The 24,448-nt window shown below is 36.4% G+C and overlaps 2 protein-coding genes across 2 annotated transcripts in view; one reads left to right on the top strand and one right to left on the bottom strand.

The window, feature by feature from the left end:
- Positions 1–4,178: 4,178 nt before the first annotated feature.
- On the bottom strand, positions 4,179–19,958 carry LOC140155328 (lariat debranching enzyme B-like). The gene is given in 10 exon segments (XM_072178121.1): positions 4,179–5,861; positions 6,613–6,755; positions 7,798–7,875; positions 11,622–11,846; positions 13,550–13,716; positions 13,977–14,101; positions 14,521–14,548; positions 14,551–14,634; positions 15,382–15,516; positions 19,833–19,958. Coding segments are annotated over 9 exon segments (1,713 nt in total). The 5' UTR covers positions 15,464–15,516; positions 19,833–19,958; the 3' UTR covers positions 4,179–5,080.
- Positions 19,959–22,590: 2,632 nt separating this feature from the next.
- Positions 22,591–24,448, top strand: part of LOC140155330 (tolloid-like protein 1) — a 36,147-nt gene continuing 34,289 nt past the window's right edge. Inside the window, exon 1 of the mRNA XM_072178122.1 lies at positions 22,591–22,981. Coding sequence (XP_072034223.1) covers positions 22,795–22,981 — 187 coding nt within the window. The 5' untranslated portion in view covers positions 22,591–22,794. The remainder of the gene's footprint in view (positions 22,982–24,448) is intronic.

Below are 24,448 nucleotides of genomic sequence, written 5' to 3' on the forward strand. Positions count from 1 at the left end.
CCAGAGACTATTGGCTACATTTTCTTCTATATACCCCCATATTATCTTCAAATTGAGCTCCAACCACTTATTTCTGAGAAATATTTGCCAAAAAAGCAAAACAAGACCCCATTTGAGTTCTGGGGAGTGGGGACCCCATTTAAATTCCACAACATCTGCTCAGCAAATTCCTGTATTTGTGCGCTGAGGCGAGTTTATGCCTGGGCGTAGCAAACTATAAATCACTGAACTTTTTTTTTTTAACACACAGAGCAAATATTAAATGAAATTGGAACTTAAAAGATTTAACTTTGAGACCAAGTAGTATTCGCCGATCGCACGGTCATCTCAAAACGAGGTTCTACCCGCAAAAGTGTGTGCTGCGTATGCATATGCCTGTCAAACGCATGCTTTAACTACAGCGTACATGTTGCAAAATCCTTCTGGTGCATTGCTAAAGTACAAGAAACGTAATTGCATATTTTGCGCATGCGTTTGCAGGGAGAACCTCGATTTGGTAGCAAGATGGTGTATCCGTGCAAAGGGCGAATACTACTTGGCCATTGGATAAGTTGATGAATACAGTTTTCAAATTTGCTTCCTTTGGCCAGATTGGATCAGATTGGGCTATTCCGGTTGAAATCCACACTCCCCCTGTGGAAGATTTTGGAAATATCTTCTACAGAGGGAGTATGTCTTTCAAATGTAATTGGTCAGGGTTAATCATTTTGAAACCCATACTCCCCCTGTATTATGGCTTTACCTATATCCTCTACAACTGGAGTGAGTATTTCAAATGGAAGTTACCCATTTGTCTATTCTAATCAAAACTCATACTCCCTCTGTGGAAGACATCAGCTAAATCTTCCACAGGGGTAGTGTGGATTTTAAATGGAATAGCCCATTGTCACACACAGAGTTGGCAACTGTCTAGATCCTTTTCTCAATAATTCTACATAATTAAAATCAGCACTTTCTATACAAAAGTGTTTTAAACGGTCTGAAGCATTTTCATTATTCTTTAGTAAAATCAGTTCAAAAAAATTAACATTTTGTGCTAGTGGGCATCCAGTTATGTTGCATCAATGATGTCTATATAGCGCCTGGCAAAATATGCAATTTTTTGGCTAAACAACATACTTTTGATCCCCGTTTTGATCCTCCAAAATCCGAGAAATTCCACATTTTCCCTCCAAAAAAATGCAAAATAATAAAATTGCTAGGGTCATTCACTATTGATTAAAAAAATTGGAAAAAAATCACCAACAAATTCCAATTTTTTATCAAAATAGAACAACATTATGATTTGTGTTCACTTCATAATCTATTAAAGATAAGAAATGCATATAAATCAATGTATTTTAAAAGTGTTTTAAAATATATTATAAGTGAAGTGAACATAAATTATGACTTTGCCTATTTTTAAAACAAACACTATTTGGCATTTTTCTTCTATTTTTTTAAAGTCATATAAATATGGATAGTGATTGCAAATTTAATCAAAAAATCAACAATCACATCTAGGTGAATTAATTGTACATAGGCTTAGATTAAAAAAATGCCATTAATGTTCAGCAATCCATGTGCCTATTGAAAGTAGACAATTGAAACTTATTGCAAAAATATGTTGTAAAATCTTACTATAAAATGACATATTGAAATAGATTGCCAAAGATATATACATAACCATTTTTCATGAAATCTCAAAATGTGACACAATGGATGCATGCTATCGATCCAGCTAATTGAATACCTGAATACAAAACCCACCCAAGTCCATGGAAAGTAATTTTGAGAAAACTAAAAAACAAATGTGTATCATACATGCTGGATTTCACATGCTCAAAAGATGCACGTAGAGGGTGGATTTGGGTTCAACTTTTATACATACGATAGGCTTATGCAACAATTTCCCATGTTTAACTCAATTTGGGCAAAGTATGGACTTGGGTGGGTTTTGTATTCAGGTATTCAATTGTTCATATGCATCAGTATGTGATAAACGATATGATAAGTTTCCTCAAAAGTCTCAACCAGATTGCAGAAATGATGAGACTGGGCAAATACTTGTTATGTACCCATCAACTTTTTTCGATCATATTCATATATTCATATTTTATTATCATAAAAATCAACAAAATCAAAATCATTATAACAAAAGACATCAAAAAATATACAAACACAATACATATACAGGAAAAGGCTAAAAAGACCAAAAAGGCCTGAAAGTTAGCCTTTCCCTATAGTCAAATGAAGTTAACAAAACAAAGCAACGGTAGAAAAGATAGCCAAAAGACAGGACAAGACATACACTAGGTTGACGAAATGTGGCATATTAATAAAGCCGCCCTGTCGACGTACTTAAGAAGAAGAAGAAGAAGACAAGGGGAGATGCTCACAGAAAAGATTAATCTGACATTAATTCTGTCTTATATTTACAATTAAAGGAGGATATGCGTATTACGCAATTCCAGTTGAAATCCGTACACCCTCTATGGTAGTCAAATGGGGTTACCTGAATGGATGACTCCATTTGAAACCTACTCCCCATGTATGGGAGACTAAAGGCTCATTCAGTGATTTGCTCATCTGGACGATTGTGAAAATAATCAAAATTCAGATTTTGGTACATTTGTCATTGTCATAGATGTGCTAACATAGCCTGCTAGTAGTTCATCCGAAAGCTTATATGCATGAAAGGTAAAATAAGACATTTTACATGAATCTTTAATTTATATACTGACAGTATATAAATTGGCTACATGTATTTCAATGGGGCTTCAACTTTGTCAATAATGCTGTTTCCTAAATTTGTCTGCCCAAATTTTCCATTTCAGAAATATCTAGTGACAATTTGAATGACTTATCCTTCACTTTTAAGAGATTTATACACAATTTTAATTTTTTTATACTTTTGCTGGGATCACTGTATCGCTCATTCTACAAAAACCGGTGCCAATCCACTAAAAAAATAGAAAAAATAAAAGTTGTTCAAAAAGACCTGCTTTTTGTGTTTTTTAAGAGCAAATGTATCACTACTTTCAGATGTAAAAAATTGCCAACACCACTTGCATATTTTTCTTTCAGGAAGTCATGATGTTTTTAACACTAAAACTCAATGTAATGTGAGCTACGTTACCGACTATAAAATGGGCTGGTTTTACTCAATCCAAGGACATAAAAAGCAAATTAAAGATCACTTGAGTGAAATGTAAAACAGATTTCACCATTTCATCGAAGTTTTGAAGATGCGTAAATGAGTGTGTAACGTAGCTCACAGTAACGTAGTTCACTGGTTTTTAATGTTTTTAATGTGATTTGCGAACGTTAGAATGTTATGTCGGTTAATTCTAATATAAATGGGGTTCGACCACTGGTAGCTTTCACATATTATTAGGAAGTACATGTAATACAAGTGCATACTATAGAATTCTGGTAACGTAGCTCACCAATCTTAACATGGTCGGTCGAAATTTCAATGTTTACAACATTTCTATGCCAAAAATGCTACAGCATCACGATTTTTACTGTGATTTTAAAAAACCTATAAGTGTTTCCTTTCAAAAACCGCAAATTACATTGATACCTCTGTTTTACTTCTTTCCAATAACGTGTGTTAAAAAGGAGTAACGTAGCTCACAGCGTTTTGGTGGAAAGTGCAATTTATTTTAGAATTACACAAAGACATTTTAATCACTAAAAAATAATGTTGATAAACAATATGATGGTGCGTTATCTAATTAAAAAACAACAAATATGTAAAGAAATCGCATTTATTCAAAGAAAATATTCAGGGTTAGATGTGACACTTGAGCTGTGGAAACGCATTTTTAGCGATTTTTGAGCCTTTGCAAGGGTTAATCAGGCTGAAGAAAGCATTTAAAGTATGGAAAACTATATATGTCCGTGTAGATCTCGTTGAGTTCTACCAGAAAAACAACATATTTGATGCCCTAAATGCTCGACAAAGTTTTTGTGGACCAAAGAATGGAAAAAAGGCTATTGGCACCGGATTTTGTAGAATGAGCGGTATGCGACTTAAGGTCATGTTTTCCATAGGGGTGTATGGATCGCAACTAGAATAGCTAAATTAGCAGCCTCATCTCCGCATCATCCCCCTTACTACCTATGAATGGAAAAACAGTATTTAACATTAACACATTCATTTACCCAATGTATTATGGGGTCTTCAAATGCACTTTGTCTTACAAAAGCAGACAAGTGTTTAGCTGAGTAAGCCATTAACACAAAGTATACAGTTCAAAACTTCGTCTGCATGGACAATGGTAGTGGAATTTTCTGCATCAGCATTGAGAATAATAAAATAGGCATTGTTATGAATGTTGTATATAACAGTGGCAGCGTCTTAATGTGTTGCTGTATCGCTATGTTAAACGTGCGTTAACTAATGTTGGAAAAATAAAATATTGACACCCCCACACACTTTAGATTCTTGAAGGCTCTGGGTAAAAAAATTGAGGACAATAATGAGTAATTTGCGAGCAAAAAATATTTCCGTCGGTACATTCACAGGTTTGGTGTGCCATTTTGTATCCTTGCCCCAGGCTGCACAACCCCTAGTTACGCCACTGCCTGCCAAAGCTAAGCAGATGAATGGCAAATCACAGTAGAAAACCGACCATGCAGCATATGTCATGTTAGAAAATGCACATTTAAGTATCCATCTTAACATTGGTCTTTAAATGCCAAGAGATTAGAATGGTAAACTCCATTATGTTGGGAGTCTGTGGGAATCCAGCAAACACAACATGTTTTACAGAAAACATTTAAATGACAGGTTATATAAAAGGTAGAAAACGTTTTAATAACAATTTTTGAAAACTTGAATGTAAATATAAAATATTTTGCAAAAAAAGTATTGCCAAAAAATATTTAAAATTATGATGTAGTGTTTTTTCAAATAAAAATATTTTTGTGATCTTTATATAACCCATCATTTAAATGTTATGAAAACATTTTAACCAAAACCAAAAAAACAACAACGTTTATAACACATTTATAACATTTTAAAAACATTTTTGTGTTTGCTGGAAGGTTTAATAAAGAAGACCAGCATGTTCCGATATCAAATCATTACTCTTTACTCATCATCATCTGCTGTGTAAATAGCCTGATTCCGTCTTTTGATCTTCATATGTCTACCCGGTCCTGATCCTTGTACAACTTCTTTGTTTAAAGGCTCACTACTACTGTCCACTTCACTACTTCCCTGGTCTTCAGAAGTAACATCCTCATCTTGAGATGAGGTGTAAGCTTCCAAATTTCTCCTCTTAATGACTCCTCGTGGCACCAACGGTGTGGATGTGGTTAGTTCACCTTTCAATGAGCCATCTGGGGGATCAGGAAAGGAGATGCTCTTCAGAGGGGACTCTGCATCACCAAAAGGCTGATCACCTGATGAGCTACTACTTTCTCCTCCTTTCACAGGCGGTAAGCTCAGACTTAATCGTGTCCTGTTTTGTGTGGCATCACTATCTTCTTTGGGTTTGTCTTCGGCTCCACTGTCCTCATCGCCATCATCTAACGAGATTTCGGCTGGATTAGCTGCGGAGGAATCTAACATGAAACTTGTGTATGTTGGATCGTCTTCGTCTTCCCCTATTGAAACATCACCTTGGTTACCACCAAAGGATGCTCTGTTGCTGCTGCTTAGTATCACACATGGATCAGTGATGCCTAATTTGGTGCAAAGTTCTCTGGTTTGGGGATTGATACACATGTTGGGTTGCTGTGCATTTCTGATTGGTTTGGCCGGATCAAAGGCAGGGACGGTCTTACGGAAGTTCATGGGCACCTTCAAGTCATCATCAAATGCTGATTTCACTGCTGATATCTGTTCCATTGTGACACTATAGTCCCATCTGAAAAAAAGCACACCAAATAAATAAATGAGAGTCTTCTGACCATAACCTACAGACACAATGTTATCATGATTTATAACATCAGTTAATTAAATAGCCAACAAGTTGATGTAGTTATCAGCTTTTGCTGGCATTAGTGTTAGAGAATCTTTTGGCTATAGTGCTAGCACCATAGACTTCTTCCAAATACTATTTAAAATACTTCTAAATTGTACTTGGTTCTTTCCAAAGTTTCATCATGCATTTATTTTTCCAGATCAATCTTGTGTCTGTTTTTCCCGTCATCAAGTTTGTATACCCATAGACTTATTTGATATCTATTCCAAAATTTATGCTATATCCTGCTGTTTCAATTTTGTATTTTTTGTATCCACATTCACAGGAGCCAGTATTACATTACATATCTTACTTACTTACTGGTTAACTAAAAAATGAAAGCGCAGTGATTTATAGTGCGCTACGCACAGGCACAACGCCTAGACGTTGATCCACAAGCCAAGGTTGGATAGGTAAACTATTGTATCCAAGGTTGTGTGCTTGCTCTGTATTTTGAAATACGCAACATACGGTTGTGATCAGATCACATTCAGCTAGTGGCAGCTGTGTTCATTCAAATTTTACTATAGTGTTGTATTTCTTCTTGGATCCATCCTTTGGTTCCTTGTTGGTCAGTTCGAACAGACTTTCCCCGTTTTGATATGCAATATTTTGATTTTATAAAACAACCGATTTCTTCAATGATTTCTTTTACCTGTCACTGAAGAACTGTGCTGGCATATGCTTGAGATCAGGTGTGGTGTCCAGGAGATGGTTGGTTTCCTTCAGAATAGCAAACCATTCTGCATCATAGGAGAGCTCAAACGGTGGCTCTGATTTATGTGGAATATCAACGACCTGGGTGAAATACAAAACAAGAGTGTTTATTAGGCATGAAACTTCTCAACTTTAACACCAGTTAATTGACTTCATAGTGCATTCACATTGAGAATAAATGTTGTTTCTGCAAATTGAAAAAACAAAAACATGTGCCCTGTACTGCCCTCTTCCCACATGGGTTGTTCATAACTTGAAATGTTTCTATTATTAAAATTACGTGTTCTGTCATAGGGTGAAGCATGATATAGGCCGCCTCCTTCTTCATTATTTAATATTAAAATTGGTACAGAATAGAAGTGTTAATTCTCTGAAGTTGTATGAATTCCCTTAACTTAAGTAGTCTTTTCCAAGTTGTTTCTCCTAAGCTTCAGGGACTTAAACACTCAACTTCCCAAAATAAATATTTTCTACAAACATTTCTTGGTCCTTTGCCTTCACCATGAGAAATACCTCAGGATATGAGAGACCAGAGTAGGCACATAATTTTTTTTCATGAAAACAAATTAGTGATGATAGTGTCTTTTACATGGACAAGACATGGATTCCATGTGAGTGTCAAACTTAATGGGCAGGCAACTCTAAAGAATAGTTTTGTATTTGAGTTGAATATCCTACATGAATATATTAACTGATCACAACAAATTTTACTTGCTCGGTTCAATAATTATTAGTTTGTTCTGTATCCACATCTAGCAATTATGGTCACTGTTTATTTTTGTAACCCTGGACACAAGAGACATACTGACCGGGGGAGGGGTGGGGAAAATCCCCTCCTGGCTCGAAATACTTGACCAAAACTGTAATGTGCATCTTCCTTTGGGCCGGTTTTTAGGCCACAATTGCCCTAATTTTGGCCCATTTTAGTATTGCATTTATCCCAATAGAATCATTTTAGTATTGGAAATTTTGTCCCCCTTGGCCAGGTACGCCCCTGCCTGGACAATATCCCAATAAATTTTAGAACGTCTAGAAATGCTGATACAACTTGCAACTTGGGTTAGACATTATACTCTATATACACTCAACATTTATCATATGAAAGACAATTACAGGCACTTACTTGTAGGAAGTCTCTCCTTGGAAGACACTTATCCAATGCCAAGAACTTGGTTTGCTTCTTTTCACCATTATCTTCTTCCTGGTTTACGGAAAAGTAAAAAGGAAAAGACTGTTTGTGATGTGGTGCACTTATTTAAATATAAAAATAAATTGTTTGTTGTACACATACATGCAGGGAAACTATATGTAAATCAAATACTAGTGATTGATACCAATGGAAGCTCAACTTTCTTATATAAAAACAGGGAAAATCTGTTCCAACTGACCAGCGGGGAACCAAAGGATGGATCCAAAAGGATACAACAGTGTCACACTAGCAATGGATAAAATTAAAAACAGGGAAAATATGACACAACATCCAATGGGGGAGTAACACAAGACATATAAACAAAGTTAAAAACCCCTAACAGGAAAAATATGACACAACATCCAATGGGGGAGTAACACAAGACATATAAACAAAGTTAAAAACCCTAACACAGAAAATATGACACAACATCCAATGGGGGAGTAACACAAGACATATAAACAAAGTTAAAAACCCCTAACAGGAAAAATATGACATAACATCCAATGGGGGAGTAACACAAGACATATAAACAAAGTTAAAAACCCTAACACAGAAAATATGACACAACATCCAATGGGGGAGTAACACAAGACATATAAACAAAGTTAAAACTTTAAGACATTTAACTTTGTTTATATGTCTTGTGTTACTCCCACATTGGATGTTGCATCATATTTTCCTTGTTTTTAATTTCAACTTTCTTAGTCTGTTATATCAGTCACAATCTGCAAATGCAAAGGTACCCATCAATATCTTAAACAAAATTGATTATTTCTGACTTGTGTTCAACTCTTAAGGTTAGCAACTATTTTAAACTGTTGCGATTTGGTAGTTCACAGCATCTTGTGAACGGTAGTGAGCTTTGGCAAATATTGCATTGATCATTTCATAGCGAGTGTGTAGAAGAATTCAAATATCACAGATATACTTTTGTAGGTCATGTGGTTCTTGAGTTATGTTGCAAAGAGGGCTGAAACAACAACACTTTCGTAGAAAGTGCATAACTCATTTACAGCAATAAATCAAGCAAGTTTTTAAAGTACATGATTTGTAGAATGAACTTTTGCAAAACATAAAAGTGTTATTTTTCAATAATTGATTGATTTAGATAATGAAATTCAATTTGTTGGCTGCTTCGACCAACAATACCTAACCCTAACCCTGAGTATGAGACAATCAGTGACTTGCCGAACTAATGTTCATCACAATTCAGATTTGGGGGCCTTAGGAACACTCATTAATTTGCTAATTAATCTGGCACAAATAGCAAACATGATTGATATCTAAAAAAAGTCAAAGCCTGTTATTTTATGTGGATGTACGATATAAGCATGTAAAAACTTTTATTATCAAACAACTGAGTAGTTGACCATGTGATAGCCATGAAAACTTACAAAATTAGCTATATAAACTGAGCTCAAAAAGAAACTTATAATTTGTACAACTTGTGAATCACAAGGTCATATCTTAAAATACTGTCAATCAAAATGAACCAAAATTACACACAGGATTACCTTAATACTCTAATCAAAACACATGTCAGTAACCAAGCAGTTGTCCAACTGACACAACAGCAAAATGCACTGTCATGGGACAGCTTCCTGGACTTCCTTCACTTTCACAGCCCAACATTTGGCACCCAGGACAAAAGATCTGTGAGAATGCACACAAGATCCTTGCACAGATGATAAAACGGTGCTGCTTTCAGCTTTTCATACACTTTTTTCATGAAACAGGGCTGGGCTGTGAATGTGGTCCAGGAAGCTGTCCCATGTCAGTGCATTTTGCTGTTGTGTCAGTTGGATAACTGCTTGGTTACTGACATGTGTTAAGAGTAGAGTATTGAAGTAAATCTGTAATTTTGGTTCAATTTGGTGGACAGGATTTCAAGATATGACCTTGTGAAAAATTATAAGTTTCTTTTTGAGCTCAGTTTACAATGATTTATCAAATGTGACCGATCCACGGCGAATGAGCCGTAAATTCCTCCCGGTCAATTTTGTTTTATTTCGTGTTTAAAAATAAACATCATAAACTTAAAATGGTATATCATTTGACTTCAAAGCGATATCCAGAAGCGGGGTTATGGTTTGTTAAACTTTGCTCCTTCAACAAAATTATAGCTTTTACGCTTTTTACATCTGTCTCTTTTTCCACATTGCTGGCAATATATATCAAACAGTCATAATTGGCGGTCATTTCAAATCATCCCCAAGTCAACGAGGTTTAAGAAAGTTCTCTCATTGTTAATTGTTGGTTATGCATACCTGTACAAAATACAATGCCTGGTAACCCACCACTTGAACAGGATTTAGCAAAAGCAAACAAAGACCAGAGCTATTAAAAGTTCTATAGCCGGCCATCTAAGGTAGAAGCTTATTATCCACTTCAACAATAGGATTATTGATTAGTTTTTGACTATCAAAATAAGACGGATGTCGGGCCAGCTTAAGTTATCGATGCATACGACATTTTACACCATAACACAGAATACAATTTAGGGAATTTACGGCTCGTTTGTGCTGCCGGGTCACAAATGTGGTGTGATCAAGCAAAATCAGTCTGAAGTCAGGCATATTCAATTTTCAGTTTTCTACATGATTGTGTAATGCATTTTCAAAAGTACATTGTGCAGAAAACCCCATTGCAATGAACATTTCATTCTAAAGATATGAACAGTTGAAGCGTTTCCAAAACAATAGACAACAAAGATTTTTTTTTCCTTTTTACATGTATATCTGGGAATCAATATTTCTGACTTCTGACTGATTTTGCTTGATCACATCACAATTAAGCATCCCCTATTATAATCAAGTGAACTATTTTTGCTTGTAGATCAGACCAAATTTTTTTTGTTTGCTTGCCCTCCACCGACCGACCCAAAATCAGGGTTGGCCCTTCTAGTTTTTAATTTTAATGGTTTTTTATTACTTTTTCTATGTCTAAATTTCATTTCAAAGCTTAATTTAGCCAATAACATTTTTCTTAAGAAGAAAATCATTTACTGTAAACTCATAACATTTAAAACTGTCCATTCCTGAGCTTTCCTACATCAAAGTTTCCAATAATCGCAGTCATTCTAATTGAATCCATTGCTATGGTGTATCTTGCGTATTGAAGGTCTGAAGTGAAGTATTATTGATGCACATTGTATGTTTCCACATGAACAATGTTCATTGCCTACAGGCCTATACAGTAGTGAGTCATTAAAAAAAATGATATTTTGCCCACCGACTGACCCACCTCAAAAATCCCACTGGAGGGCAAGCAAACAAATTTTGGTTTTTTTGGCTTCATTAGGTAGAGTAATTTGAGGAAATGATTTTTACAGAAAGTCTCTAATACAGAAATACATATAACTACCATTGGGCTATTCCATTTAATATCCACACTACCCTTGTGGGAGATTTAGCTAAAGTCTTCCACAGAGGGAGTATGAGTTTGGAATAGAATAGAGAGTTGGATCTATTCCATTTAATATCCACACTACCCTTGTGGGAGATTTAGCTCAAGTCTTCCACAGAGGGAGTATGAGTTTTGAATAGAATAGAGAGTTGGATAACTTCTATTTGAAATACTCACTCCATTTGTGGAAGATATAGGTAAAGCCATAATACAGAGCGAGTATAGGTTTCACAATGATTAACCCTGGCCAATTACATTTGAAAAACATACTCCCACTTTGGTAGATACTTCCAAAATCTTCCACAGGGGTAGTGTGGATTTTAAATGGAATAGCTGATTTTGTCCGTTACCTTATGCTGGACAAGTGCTGCAAACTTGACATGCAGATGAGCAGAGAACCAATAGCTTGGTTTCATGGCAGTCAGTACCTCTTCTGTGGGACCACTCCCTAATGAATTGCTATTCACTTCTTCTCTCAAAAACTGTTTCCTTCTAATCAACGACTCTTTGTCGCCATGACGATATACACCCTTGGGCCAATCGTGTGACATCATGATGTCCATGTGCTGCTTGATCTTTGAATTGTAACAACAAAGAGAAAAAAAGTAAAATGAAAACTTGACTTATAACTAATAATTAAAAACAATGCAATCTGAAATCTAATATCCATCTTTGGTAGAATTTCAGTAATCCCCACATTAGTAATAAAGGAAACAGATCTTCCGAAACATTTACTTCTTGATTCAAATATTTAATGAAACAAACAAACGTACATATGTGACATGACCTGGTTCATGAAGGCCAAAGGTGGCAAATTTGAAATTGAGATGAAGGCAAACTATGCTAGACCTTTGGTGTTTTCAGTTTATGATAGCCTAATGTTTGTAAAAGGTGATAATTATAGTAATTCAATTTTCAAAACTGCCTCCTTTGGCCTCCATGGACCAGATCGTGTCACATAAAAACAGGGCCACCAAAAGAGGCTGATTGGAAACAGAAAAACAACACATCCCAAAACCATGCCATCAGACCTCTCCTGTCGTCTGTTCACCTGCTCTCTAAATTTAAATTGCTGTTCCCTGTCAGTAATCACATACCCACACCTTGTGCACAAATTAGAAGTTTCACTTCAGAGAAATGCTTACATTAGTTACCAAGTAACTTTCCCTTAGAGGTCGGTCACCCACCTTTGCACAGTATTTTTGTGGGGCCTGAGAGCACATCAAACACACCAAATTGCATTCTGGGTCAGAATTTAGTTTCACAGTGCGAGAATCAATCTTGATTCTTGCAGAATAAATTTGCGGGAATCATTTGATTCAACTTCTGTGTAAACTACAAACGTTTGCGGGAATCAATCTGTTTACAAGAATCTTTGCGAGAATCGATTCTCTGATTCACGCCGAAATTCTGACCCTGTATAATACAGTGTGTGACCAGCTGCAACAAAACCCGGAACAAGTTGCCAGACAGGTTTTTGAATTGGCCTTTAAAGATGACATTCCCATAAAAAAAATGACATTTTGGAATTCTTAATTTCATGGTATTGATTGTAGGACTACATGTAAGGGACTTTCAAATCCTTGAAAGCACTTATTAAAAAGAGGTTTATTTAATCAATAAATATCAGTTGAACTATGATAATCCCTTTTCAATCCTTTGTAAGGAAGGAAACTAATTGTCCCATTACTCAGAATAGCAATGTGGCAAAAATATCAAGGCATCATTTACAAAATTATCCATATCTTGAAAAGTATTGATGTTATTTTAAGTATTTATATAATTTTGGTTTCATTTTAAAGCTGATTGTCTAGTGTTTACATTTTTATTCAAATCATGAAATTTCAAAATAGCCCTACTAGTATAGGGCCTTTTAACTGTGGTGATCCAAAACCATGCTATATCATAAAACCAAGTTCCAGTAACTGTAACTCGTCATACCTAGATTCAGGTCCGTAGATGTCATTATGTTTATGATAAAGACTGAAGTCTTGCTGGCAGGACTATCATAAAACCTGGCTATGTATCCAGAGAACTGCTAAACCGGGTGGAGCGCTTAGTGGGTTTTAGCAGTTCACAGGTATAGTGTGTTTAAAAGGCCCTATAGTAGGGCTATGTCAAAAATGCGACTTGTTCCTGGTTTTGTCAGAACGGGCCACATAATGTCCTGATAATATTATCCAAGCCCTTGACCACATAATACAAAGTTGTTGTAGAAATTTGTTTTTAACTCCAGGAATATGTAACAGTATTCCAAGGAAGTGACCAAAGTACTTACCTGTTGCAGCCTGAATACTTCCAAGTTACGTATATGGTACGCGCTACGCATGGTGTCCTGGGAGTAAGGTGGTTTCTCGTAATGACCTTTCCTGTAGTCTCTGCCCTTGAATATACCAGACATACCCCCTATTCTGATGCCTCCATAATTCAACACACTAGCATAACCTATGAGAATATATCAAATGTATTATAAAGTTTGACTCTATTTTATTCAATCATCTTTATTCAAACAATTCAAACATACAAATTCAAAGGAATAAAGAAAATCAACAAACATCGACAACTGGGGCCTTAACTGACCACCAAGCATGGTGTGAACGAAATACATATTACACACACCGGAAATAAATAAGATATATTATTTTATAGAATATAAATAAGATGTATGCAATTGTATGCATGAGTTTCTGAATCCTAATACTTACCCATGTAGTAGATGTTAGGGCAGACCCAGCCTCCATATGGTAACTCAGCAAGATAGTTGGATGCCTCATGATTTCCTCCGATAAAAATGGTAAGAATTGGTGCTGTTTTCTCACCGGAATAATATCTAGATAGCAAATCAAATTTTTTTAAAATGATTTAAGGTGTTCTAATTAGGCATACAAAAATAATTATAGCTTAAAATGACTGCACAAAGGGCATTTCGTCAATCACACCCTCATCCTCACAAAAAAAAAAAAAAAAGTTTTATACCACTGGAAACCTCTTGGCTACATAATGTGTATGTACAAAATATTTCTTGCAGATTAATCATGTTCTGGTATACCAGAACAAAATTACAACACAGAAAATAGACAACGTATAGGACTTACATGAATAATTTGTGATGCTTCTTGCGAGATGTCACGAGACAAGGGTATTATTATCTCTAGGTCATTAATTTAACTGCAATGGTCCTGAGACCCCAATACTATCGCTAGTCCTATCAGATGGAGATATAGAAAAAGGATAACCTACTACACTTACTTGTAAAATGTGTTCATGGTTCTGTACTTTTAGGTACTGCCATACATTCCAGATCCGATTCATTCCTAACTGACTGGAAATCACCACAACACAGAAGCAAGTCAACTTTGATGCCTGGAATTGGAAAGATCATCAGGGAATTCAACCAATACATCATCATATCATTAAAAATTTAGTTATTTGCATGTTTTTTCATTCACTATGAGTCAACTGCCCAACTACTAAAAACAGGGCCAAATTTCCAGGGGGGGGGGGCTTGATTTGGCCACAATTGTTCTAATTTTGCCCCATTTAGGCACTGAAATTGCAAATTTCCATGTGAATTCATACCCAACAAGGTAATTTTCTGGATACTTTTAAATTTTTAGATTTTTCTTTTTTTCTTCCAAAATGATAATATGCCATCATTATGAAAGTTCCCAATACATTTGAACATGAAAAACATTGGAAATTTGCAAGAAACAACATCCTGAACTTCACCTCTATCACTCGAAATATCTCGCACTTTTTGGATTAGTACGCAGAGTGCGGCCTCAAGAGTTGTGACTAAAAATGTTAGGTCCCACAAACCATAAGCTTGAGAAAATGTTTATTTTTCAGCTTCAAATTTGAGCAAACTTGAAAACAAAACCCAACTGGGTTGGCACTTTGTTCATAAAGTCCACCAGTTCGGTGCTTCATGTATGATGAAAGTTGAGCACCCCCTGGGGCCAACTGCTCCTACATTTTTTTTTGTAACTCCCTCTAAAATCAAAAACCTTGTCTCATCTATTTCACATCAAAAATTTCACCCACAATGTTTGAAGCTTAATTTTTTACCTTCAAATACATTTGTAATAGTGTATTAATTAAATACAGTACCTTCTTTCTGTTCTAGAAATTGTATCGTTTCATAGATTTTGTCCAGCTCTCCATGACCACATCCCTCCACAGCAATCTTCATGATGATTTCAAATTATTAAGCTTCTACTGAAGATCTTAATGAAGTGTTATTATCTGTAAAAAGAAATTAACATTTTTGTGAGGTGGATAAGCTCACATTGTACAGTAGTCACAAGGGTGAATATTTTTTAGAATGTTGTGCTCTATGGGTAAAAAAGTCCACAAAAATGTTGATGAAATAACCAAACAAAATTATGTAAGAAAGGACCTTTTTATTTAACAGCATTGACATTCATTTGTCTTTTTTTCTTTGAGCATGCTCACTTGTTTTGAAACATAAACTGCTCCAAAAAAGAAACTTACCAGGTAAGAAATTTGTCTGTCAAATTCAAACGACAAATTGTGTTACACTAAATGGGATATGAGTGGAAGCAGTGTTAATTTACACGAATTTTGACACCTCATTTGTTGCAAACGGATGAGTATTTTTGAAGTTATGCTTATTTAACCGAACCTATCCACTGGAATGAAAGTTGCACTCATACCACTTGAGATGGTTGGCAGTATACAGGTGTAATCAACAAGTGTGAGTTGACAAAGAATAAAAGTTCTGAACATCCTTTCATGTGTCTGTTTATTGTGTGAATTCATTGGGGCGGACCTGCAACTTTCAAATTTGATAGTAGGCTTGTTCAAATGAGCATAACTTCAAAAGTTTTGATCTGTTTGCGACAAATGAGGTGTCAAACTCGCAGTAAATGTACACCGCTTCCACTCATATGCTATTCAGTATAATACGATTTGTCGTTTGAACTTGACAGACGAATTTCTTACCTGGTAAGTTACTTTTTGGGACCAGTTTATATTAAAGCTATTAGATCCACAACTTACAATAAGTTCCCCCAAACGATTTTTGAAATAAATGGAAAAAATATTTAATGAAACGTAAAAAAGTCAAATGGTATTAGGCGAAAAAAAAAGAAAACATACATACATACATACATTTTAAATATTTGTATAGCGCTGCTACATTTATAACGTAGCGCTCAATTTTTCCGGTTTCACTGATTTGCTATCATTTACTCATCAAACCCTGTTCTATGGGCTCGACCGATCCAGATTTTGAACAAATTGGGGAAAACATTTTTCCTGTACAAATGAATGCCAACCCAAATTTCAGAAACAATTTAAAAAAAAATATTTTCTCAAATTGCAAATTATTAACAGATTTTGGTGATTTTTTGGGAGTTTCAAATGTTATTTCCGTCTCAATATTCAAATAATTGAATTTTTTATGAAATTGAAAATAATGAAAGTTTTGGCCAAAATGAAAAGATGATTCGCGCGGGTGATGTGACAGGAAACTTGGAATCAGCTTTCATTAGCCTTACTGAAAATTTTGTTCGATTTATGTCATAGATACTTAAACACATTGTATTGTATTTAAGTACGGTATCTGTGATTTTTAAACCGCTGTATCTAGCGAGTAGAACGCATATGTGTAGGCCAAAATGGCAGCTCCCAATCTCAAAGACCACCATCACACATGTGTATGATCATTGAAAAGGGGTCAATTTTATTCATAAAAATACACTATGGCGTCCGGTTGACTACAGGTAATTTATGCTGATGATGTGATGGTTATAATTAGATGCACTGTTCAGTGGTTTCAGCCGTTCATTGTTCATTATGGGCTTTTTACATGTAAAATATTGTACCGGTACCCAGTTTAATATAATTTGTAATCATGTGACCCCACATGTGACTTGCATTCGGCTCTTCGGTAATGCTCGGTAACTCTCGTAATTATATCAAGTCATTAAAATTTACATTGGAGTGAAGAAGTTCCGGTATTTATTAACGGAACTGAATGAATGCGGCAATTTTCATGTTTGCAGTGCCGGGAAATTTCTGGCACAGAAACTTCTACAATTTTGTTCGAAGGTAACCAACGGTTGGGGATTCATAGTTGAGGTCCTCTAAAAAGTAGACCATTTCGGCCGGGGCTGTATTTAGTGTACATATGCAGTTATATGTACGTTTTTAATATTGAGTGAAATGTGAACATATTCACTGAAAACGAAAGAGTTTCGCCTTAGTACACAGCTCATATGAAATGAGCTGTGTACAAGTACTAGTCTATAGTATACCTATACTAGAATTCCAATTGAATGAACGCAGCTTTCAACAGCTGCACTCGATCCAACCGCGATCATATATCGCGTATTTCAAACTACAACGCGAACGCACAACTTGGATACAATGCTATCCAATCACGAGTGCGTTGGCATGGTTGGATCACTTCCGTGTTACTCACGTACAGTCGCACACGCTGGCGTACATCGCGCAGTGTACGCAAACATTCGTCACGCTATTGAAAGCTGCGTTCATTCAATTGGAATTCCCACTATATATATTCTTTACTGTGTAATACTATAAATTAAATATCTTCAACAGACATGTTCCCCATATGAATTATGATATGGTAACAGAATATGTTGGCAGTCAGTAGCGGCGCTACGGGTGGGTACACGGATCGAATCCATGGGTTCCTACAGTCACTGAGGGCCGATCTGAGGGCTGATGACACACATTCGATGGGTGTAACGGGTGGGGGGGGGCAAGGGATATTTGCAAGGTGGTATTGGTCCCCCAATTATTTTTCTTGCCCCCCCAGTTTTGAAGCACAACACCCACGCCCCAAATTACGTAAATTTCCACTTTTTGCAGCAATTTTGCGCAAAATCCCCCCGAAAAAAATTCCTGGTGCCCAGGGTCGCGCTAAGTTGCGTTCTTGCGCGCCACGCGCATTTTTTTAAGTTTGAGCGCATCTATTCATTTTTGCATACCAGTTCGGGGTTTTCATGCGGCAGAAAAATGAAAACATGTGAAAGAAAAATAAAAGCTTCGATCTCCAATATTTACGACCTGTCCAGAAATTATGTAACATAAAATGCAATAACATAAATGTTGAAGTGAAGTCGCCGTAGCATTGTAACATAATTTAAACCTAAAAATAAAATACACACCTCCAGCGTAATTTAACACAGATTGTGATATTGTATAGAATCACTGATGAGTTTTATTGCAGTACTGAATGACGACACGTCGTGAGTTGGTAATTTCTAATTCTAGGGATCGGTAAGGAATGCTTCAAGGGTGGTGTGTAGAGATATGCCAGCGGTGAAATACGAAGCCGTAGAAGGAAAAGGTGACAAAAATTTGCCCTTGAATTATGTTTTATAGTCAAAATACTCCAGTAATTCAATAAATATCATGATATTTGGCCTAAACTTGAACTCATTAGCAATGAAATGTCATTTTTATTGAGTAAATCATGGCTTTTTTTTTCGTCACATGTGACTTGCAATGCTGTTGAATTCTGCACTTTGCCAAAGTTGAACTGCATTTTATGGAATTCGGCGAACTTTTATGGCATTAAGCAACACTTTTATAGCAAGTACACTGCGTGGGAACTTTCTTTAAAAGCCAGATAGTTGGTTAGGGAGTGATCGTTATTTACGACAGGGGGTAATGGGCGTTTTGAGGGGGAATCCGAATTTTTTGGGTCTTGAGCCTGAGGGGGAACACAAAATTTTTCGTTGAACCAGGAGGGGGAGCGAAATTTTTTGTCGATATTTTTCCAAAGCGCCCATTACCCCCTGCCGTAAATAACGATCGTCCTTACATGACATTGCCTTTAATAGCGAGAATCGCGGCGTGAAAGGGAGGTCGCGTTTTTGCCAGGCCATAAACTATTTACACATAACCAAAATCACAAAATCTGATACTGATATATTGAAACGGGCATTCAATACTTGACTAGAGAACCCCTCATTTTAGGATTTGAGCGCATATTTTTAACACTTTCAGGGGGTTCAGGGGTTCTGAGAACCCCTGGATTTAAAACCTAGTGCTACCCCTGCTGGTGCCGCCACCCACTGTATGTAAGTTGGACCGATAGTATCAGATTATGAATGAGAAAAACATATTAAGTTCCTTGACCTTGTACTTCACATGTTCAAATATAAACAATGTCATGCATGCATGACGATGAATTGAATGTGTAAAGTTAATTTCTTTAAACTTCCGTGGTCCGAGCTGTGCGCCAAGCGTCTACGAGCGTACATACAGAAAAAATAAGCAATCACGCTGATTGGCTGATCAATGCACTTGACAACAAGTCGGTTGACCCATTGGTTGTCTGTTCGGCGCGTAGTAGGCGACCTTGTCACTTTTACGCGATCGCAATTCACCAGCGCGTACCCCGACCACGGAAGTTTAAAGAAAACAACTTTAACTGTATAGCGGTAAGCTTATAAATTTAATAGCATGATTTAGTACGGTAGTTTAAGCTTATATTAATCGTGAATGGAATGCAAATTACAACAAAATTAATATTTCTGGTGATGCCCAAACAATAAACAAACCTCTGTTTCTAAATGGAAATCCCCTGCTCCGACTAAGAGTGTATTTTGATGCTATTTCTTCTTCAAATTACAAGATACTGAAGATGGTCACGCCGCTTTTTTTTTTTCTTTTTTCGTGTTCTTAATTACAGCCCGTCACCAATCACGCAGCAAATAAGATTCAGGGTGCATACCACTAAGTGTAGAGATGGTACCGGTGGGGGTGGGTGGGCAGTGGGTGACGGGGTGAGTGTGGGTGGGTGAGATGGGGCGTGTGTATGTGGGAGGGTGGGGAGGGGAGTTGTGAAGTTCACCATAGTCACACATGTGTACACACTATCATCGGCACCCGGGGGTTAATATACTTAGCATGGTAGGCCTAATTATATACTATAGTACAGGGCATTAATCTGATTATGTGGTCTTAAGGGCTGGGGTATGAACGTTTGGACAGTATTTGTTTTGGGACATTAGAGCACATCAGACATATCGAATTGCATTCTGAATACGAAGAATGTCATTCTGATATCAAATAATTTTGGTTTTCGAAATTCGCAATTTAATACACATTTTATGGCAAATCATTAAAAATTGATATTTTTGATATTTAACAGTACTCGAAGTAAACTTTATAAATCTGATGATTTATACTTAACGTGTATGTAGGTGGGATGAAATGCCGACGATCAATTGAAAATTTTGACCTTTCGTATTGAAGATATGGATTTTTTTTCCCAAAACACCACAAAAAAAAGGTCTTTTTGGGAAAAAAATCTATATCTTCAATATGAAAGGTCAAAATTTTCAATTGACCGTCGGCTTTTTCCTCCCTGCTACATACACTTTAAGAATATATCATTAGATTTATATAATTTACTTCGAGGACTGTTATATATCAAAAATTTGAAAAATATCAAATTTTTATAATTTGTCATAAAATTTGTATTATATTGTGATTTTCAAAAATTAAAATTATTTGATATCAGAAAGACATGCTTCGTATTCAGAATGCAATTCGATAGGTCTGAAGAGCTCTCATGTCCCACAAAAAATACTGTCGAAACTCAATAAACGCTCATTTTAGATCCCTTAAAACGATTCATTTTTGAATAGAAACTTGTCAAATTTGACAAGTGGGGATATAAAAAGATTTCTCTTCAAAATGAAATGGATATTCTCATCAAAATGACAAGAAACTCACCAAATTTGATAAGATTGCCTTGTCATTTTATAACAGGAATAGGTTCTGGTCAAAAATGAATAGCTTCTTATCAAAAATGACCAAAAAATGAAATTAGAATAGTTTATCTTCTCTGAGAGGGATATAATAGAACATGTTCAAATTGAAATGGATAATCTTGTCAAATAATGAGTTGGAGATCTTTTCAATTTAAGAGATACTAGTCTTGTTAAAATAAAACGGAAACTATTCATTTTGATAAGATTTTTGGTTCAGAGTAAATACCTAATACTTAGGGAGCAAAAAGACATTTCATGAACATGAAGTACTATAACATGTCGAGTTTACAAGGTTGTCCTATGAGTGGATTCTATGGACCATAAGCAACATCCCTAGGGTGGACAACTATCAATCGACTGCACATGGGTCCCTGCATGTAGGGGGAGTTAAATCTGACCCCCTAATCCGCTGATACCTCCACACAGCTCTTACCCGCACTTAACCGTGTAATGTGAGATTGTATACGTTTAGAGTGCGTTTATAAGAGAATCGTTTTGTAGCCAAACCTTTCCATATGATGTTGTCCGGGGATGTTGTACCTGAAGGAGAGAAAAAGAGGAAAGAAAAAAGGGAAGGGAGAAGAGAAAAAAAGCGAAATAAAGAGGGAAGAAGAGAAAGGGGAAGGGAGAAAAAGAAAAAGAAAAGAAGAAAAATGAAAGAAGATGAAAGGGGAAGGAAGAACAAGAAAGAAAAAGAGGGAATAGAAACTTTGCCTAGGGCCTGCCCATTTCACGGTTCGCGGCAAGCCGCTCGCACTTAAAAACTACAACTTTTGATCAGAAATTGGGAAAGTTTTAAATCTTGCTTCCCCCCAGGTCTGGTTTGGTTACGCCACTGTAAATGACCCATTTTTTGATCATAGGTCCTTACATGTACTTCACGACCCCGGTAGGTACATACCCGTCAATAGTCCGAATCTTAATATATAATATGCAAGCAAATGTAGGGTTTGAGCAATATAAGCAAGCGCTTTAGGCTTTCTGACATCACTGATCCGGATTTTCTCTACAAATTTACTGGATCAGCTTTAAGAATTGAAAAGATGTTTGAAATTGATCAAGTCCAGGACCCGGGATCCAGGACCTCACGTTTCGCCCTTGACCACAACTTGCCTTTCGCCCTTGATCACAACTCACCTTTCGCCCTTGACCATGACTATAAGGGACGCACCATTAGACTTCTTTTTTAATTTTCGTGCATTTATACAGTAAGGTGGGGATTTATTTTTTTAGTGTTGGTGGGGAAAGTTTGTTTTTTTGCTCATGTAGTGGGGGAAGTTTTTTTCCCAAAAACTTCCACCCCCCTCCCTTGAAGTCTAATGGTGCGTCCCTAAGTCGCTTTGTCCCCTTGTCCACAACTCAAGTTCCGCCCTTGACCTGTCCACAACTCGCCTGTTGCTCTTGACCATAAACTCTCAGTAACTCACCCGTTCCATAACTCACTATTTACCCAGTCCACACATAATGTTGGGTAAACTTTGCCCAACATTTTTGCTGTGCAAGTGCGCCCGCCCTTCGCTCAACTGTCACAGCGGATTAAAAGTTACGATGATTGGAGTCGTGTCATGGGCAACGGAGTGAGCTGCTGGTGAGTCATCTTTTTTGCCGATATTGCTTGGGGTCTTCTCCAGATTAGGTCAGACGGGATACCACGGACCTACAATCGAAGGGTACAAGACCTATCAACAAGCAGGTCAGGAAATCGAAAACCATCATATTAAAAGATTTCAACAACTCGGACATCATGAACAATTTATCATCATTTTGGTTAAGGATTATTGTTGGTGTTACGTGTATCATCATTTTGTGCAGTGCAATACGACTTAAAGAGGAGCCTGGAGATGTTGATAGATCTGGTGATGTTGGTGTTGCTAAGATGATACCGCAACATGGTGGACAAGCTTCTGAGACTGGGGTTTGCTTTGGAGATGGTATGTTACTAAAGTTATCTTTTTTCTCTCTCAGATTCTCTTTGCGGTTTCGGAGTATCTGTCTCAGCTTGTCTCTGCCCATCTGCTGTCTCGGAGTAGGCCTATTTATACATGTTATATCTCTGCCCATCTCCTGACCTCTTACACCACCGTCCTAGCCCTATTTCTCGCTGTCTAAAGAGACCGTTCTTGAATGTACTGAGATTATTTTATCATGTTCAGAATTCGTTTCAATATTTCACACGTTACTTAAATATCCAGTTGAAGAACATTAAACGTTCATCAAGATATAGGCCTAACTGATTGGTGATATTGAGTTTAATATATTCATGATATTGTTGGTATCATTATACAACACTATTAGCTACTATTCAGTACAGTGTTTCTACCTGCGAATCATTATTCCAAAAAAAAAAATCTTTGCAAATTCCACTTCCCCTATACCATTATTATTGTCTATCATTCAATTTTTGTAAAAAGGAAAAAAATACATGTTATTTACATCTGCTGATCATAAATCTCAAACCAGACAAACTTGTAAGTTTACTAAATGTTGAGCTAAAATACCACATGCAAAACGATCAATGCAGTGCAAAGTATAATGCGGCCAAGGAAAAGCAATGCTGAAATAGGTCATTTACGTAAAGCAAAAAACATATGATATAAAAATCAGACGTTAACAAAGGTAGGCCTATATATATGGAGAACAGGCAATTTTTGATGTTCTCCTTTCCTCGCACTTTGTCAACGCTTATAGTTTCCACAACTTATAGGGTTAGCAACTATTTTAAACTGTTGCGATTTGGTAGTTCACAGCATCTTGCGAATGGTAGTCAGCTTTGGCAAAAATTGCATTGATCATTTCATAGCAAGTGTTTACATGGTTTAGAAGGAATCATATATTACAGCTATTGTATGTCATGTGGTTCTTGAGTTATGTTGTAAAGAGGGCTGAAACAACAACACTTTTGTAAAAACGTACATAACTCATTAACAATAACAACAAGAAATTAAGCAAGTTTTCAAAGTATATGATTTGTAAAAGGAACTTTTTACTGACGTTTAGAGAAACTTGCATGGCATCCTAATCGCATTTCTGAAGAAAAAAAATACACATGCAAGTTTAATACCATCATGACACTATGGACTATATACAATAGCCTCATCCCAATGGCATATTTCAATAACCTCAATGAAACAATCAGAGTGCAAAATTCGACCTCAAGTTGCAGAGTATGAGTTTTTGTACCCGAATTGTCAAAGGTCATTCAATGAGTGTGCAAATGTATTGGGGTTAAAGAACTGGGCCCTGATAGATGAGCATGTCGTGGATCCTAGTGTGACCATTGTACTTTCATTTGAGGTGACTCGATGTTCGAAACCCCTCGAAACGTTGTTGTTACCGGGATGTTGTTCTTGACGACGATAACCTTAATTACCATTTTCAAGTCAAACTAGGGTCAAAGT

The sequence above is a fragment of the Amphiura filiformis genome, chromosome 6, assembly GCF_039555335.1.
Source record: "Amphiura filiformis chromosome 6, Afil_fr2py, whole genome shotgun sequence".
NCBI lineage: Eukaryota > Metazoa > Echinodermata > Ophiuroidea > Amphilepidida > Amphiuridae > Amphiura > Amphiura filiformis.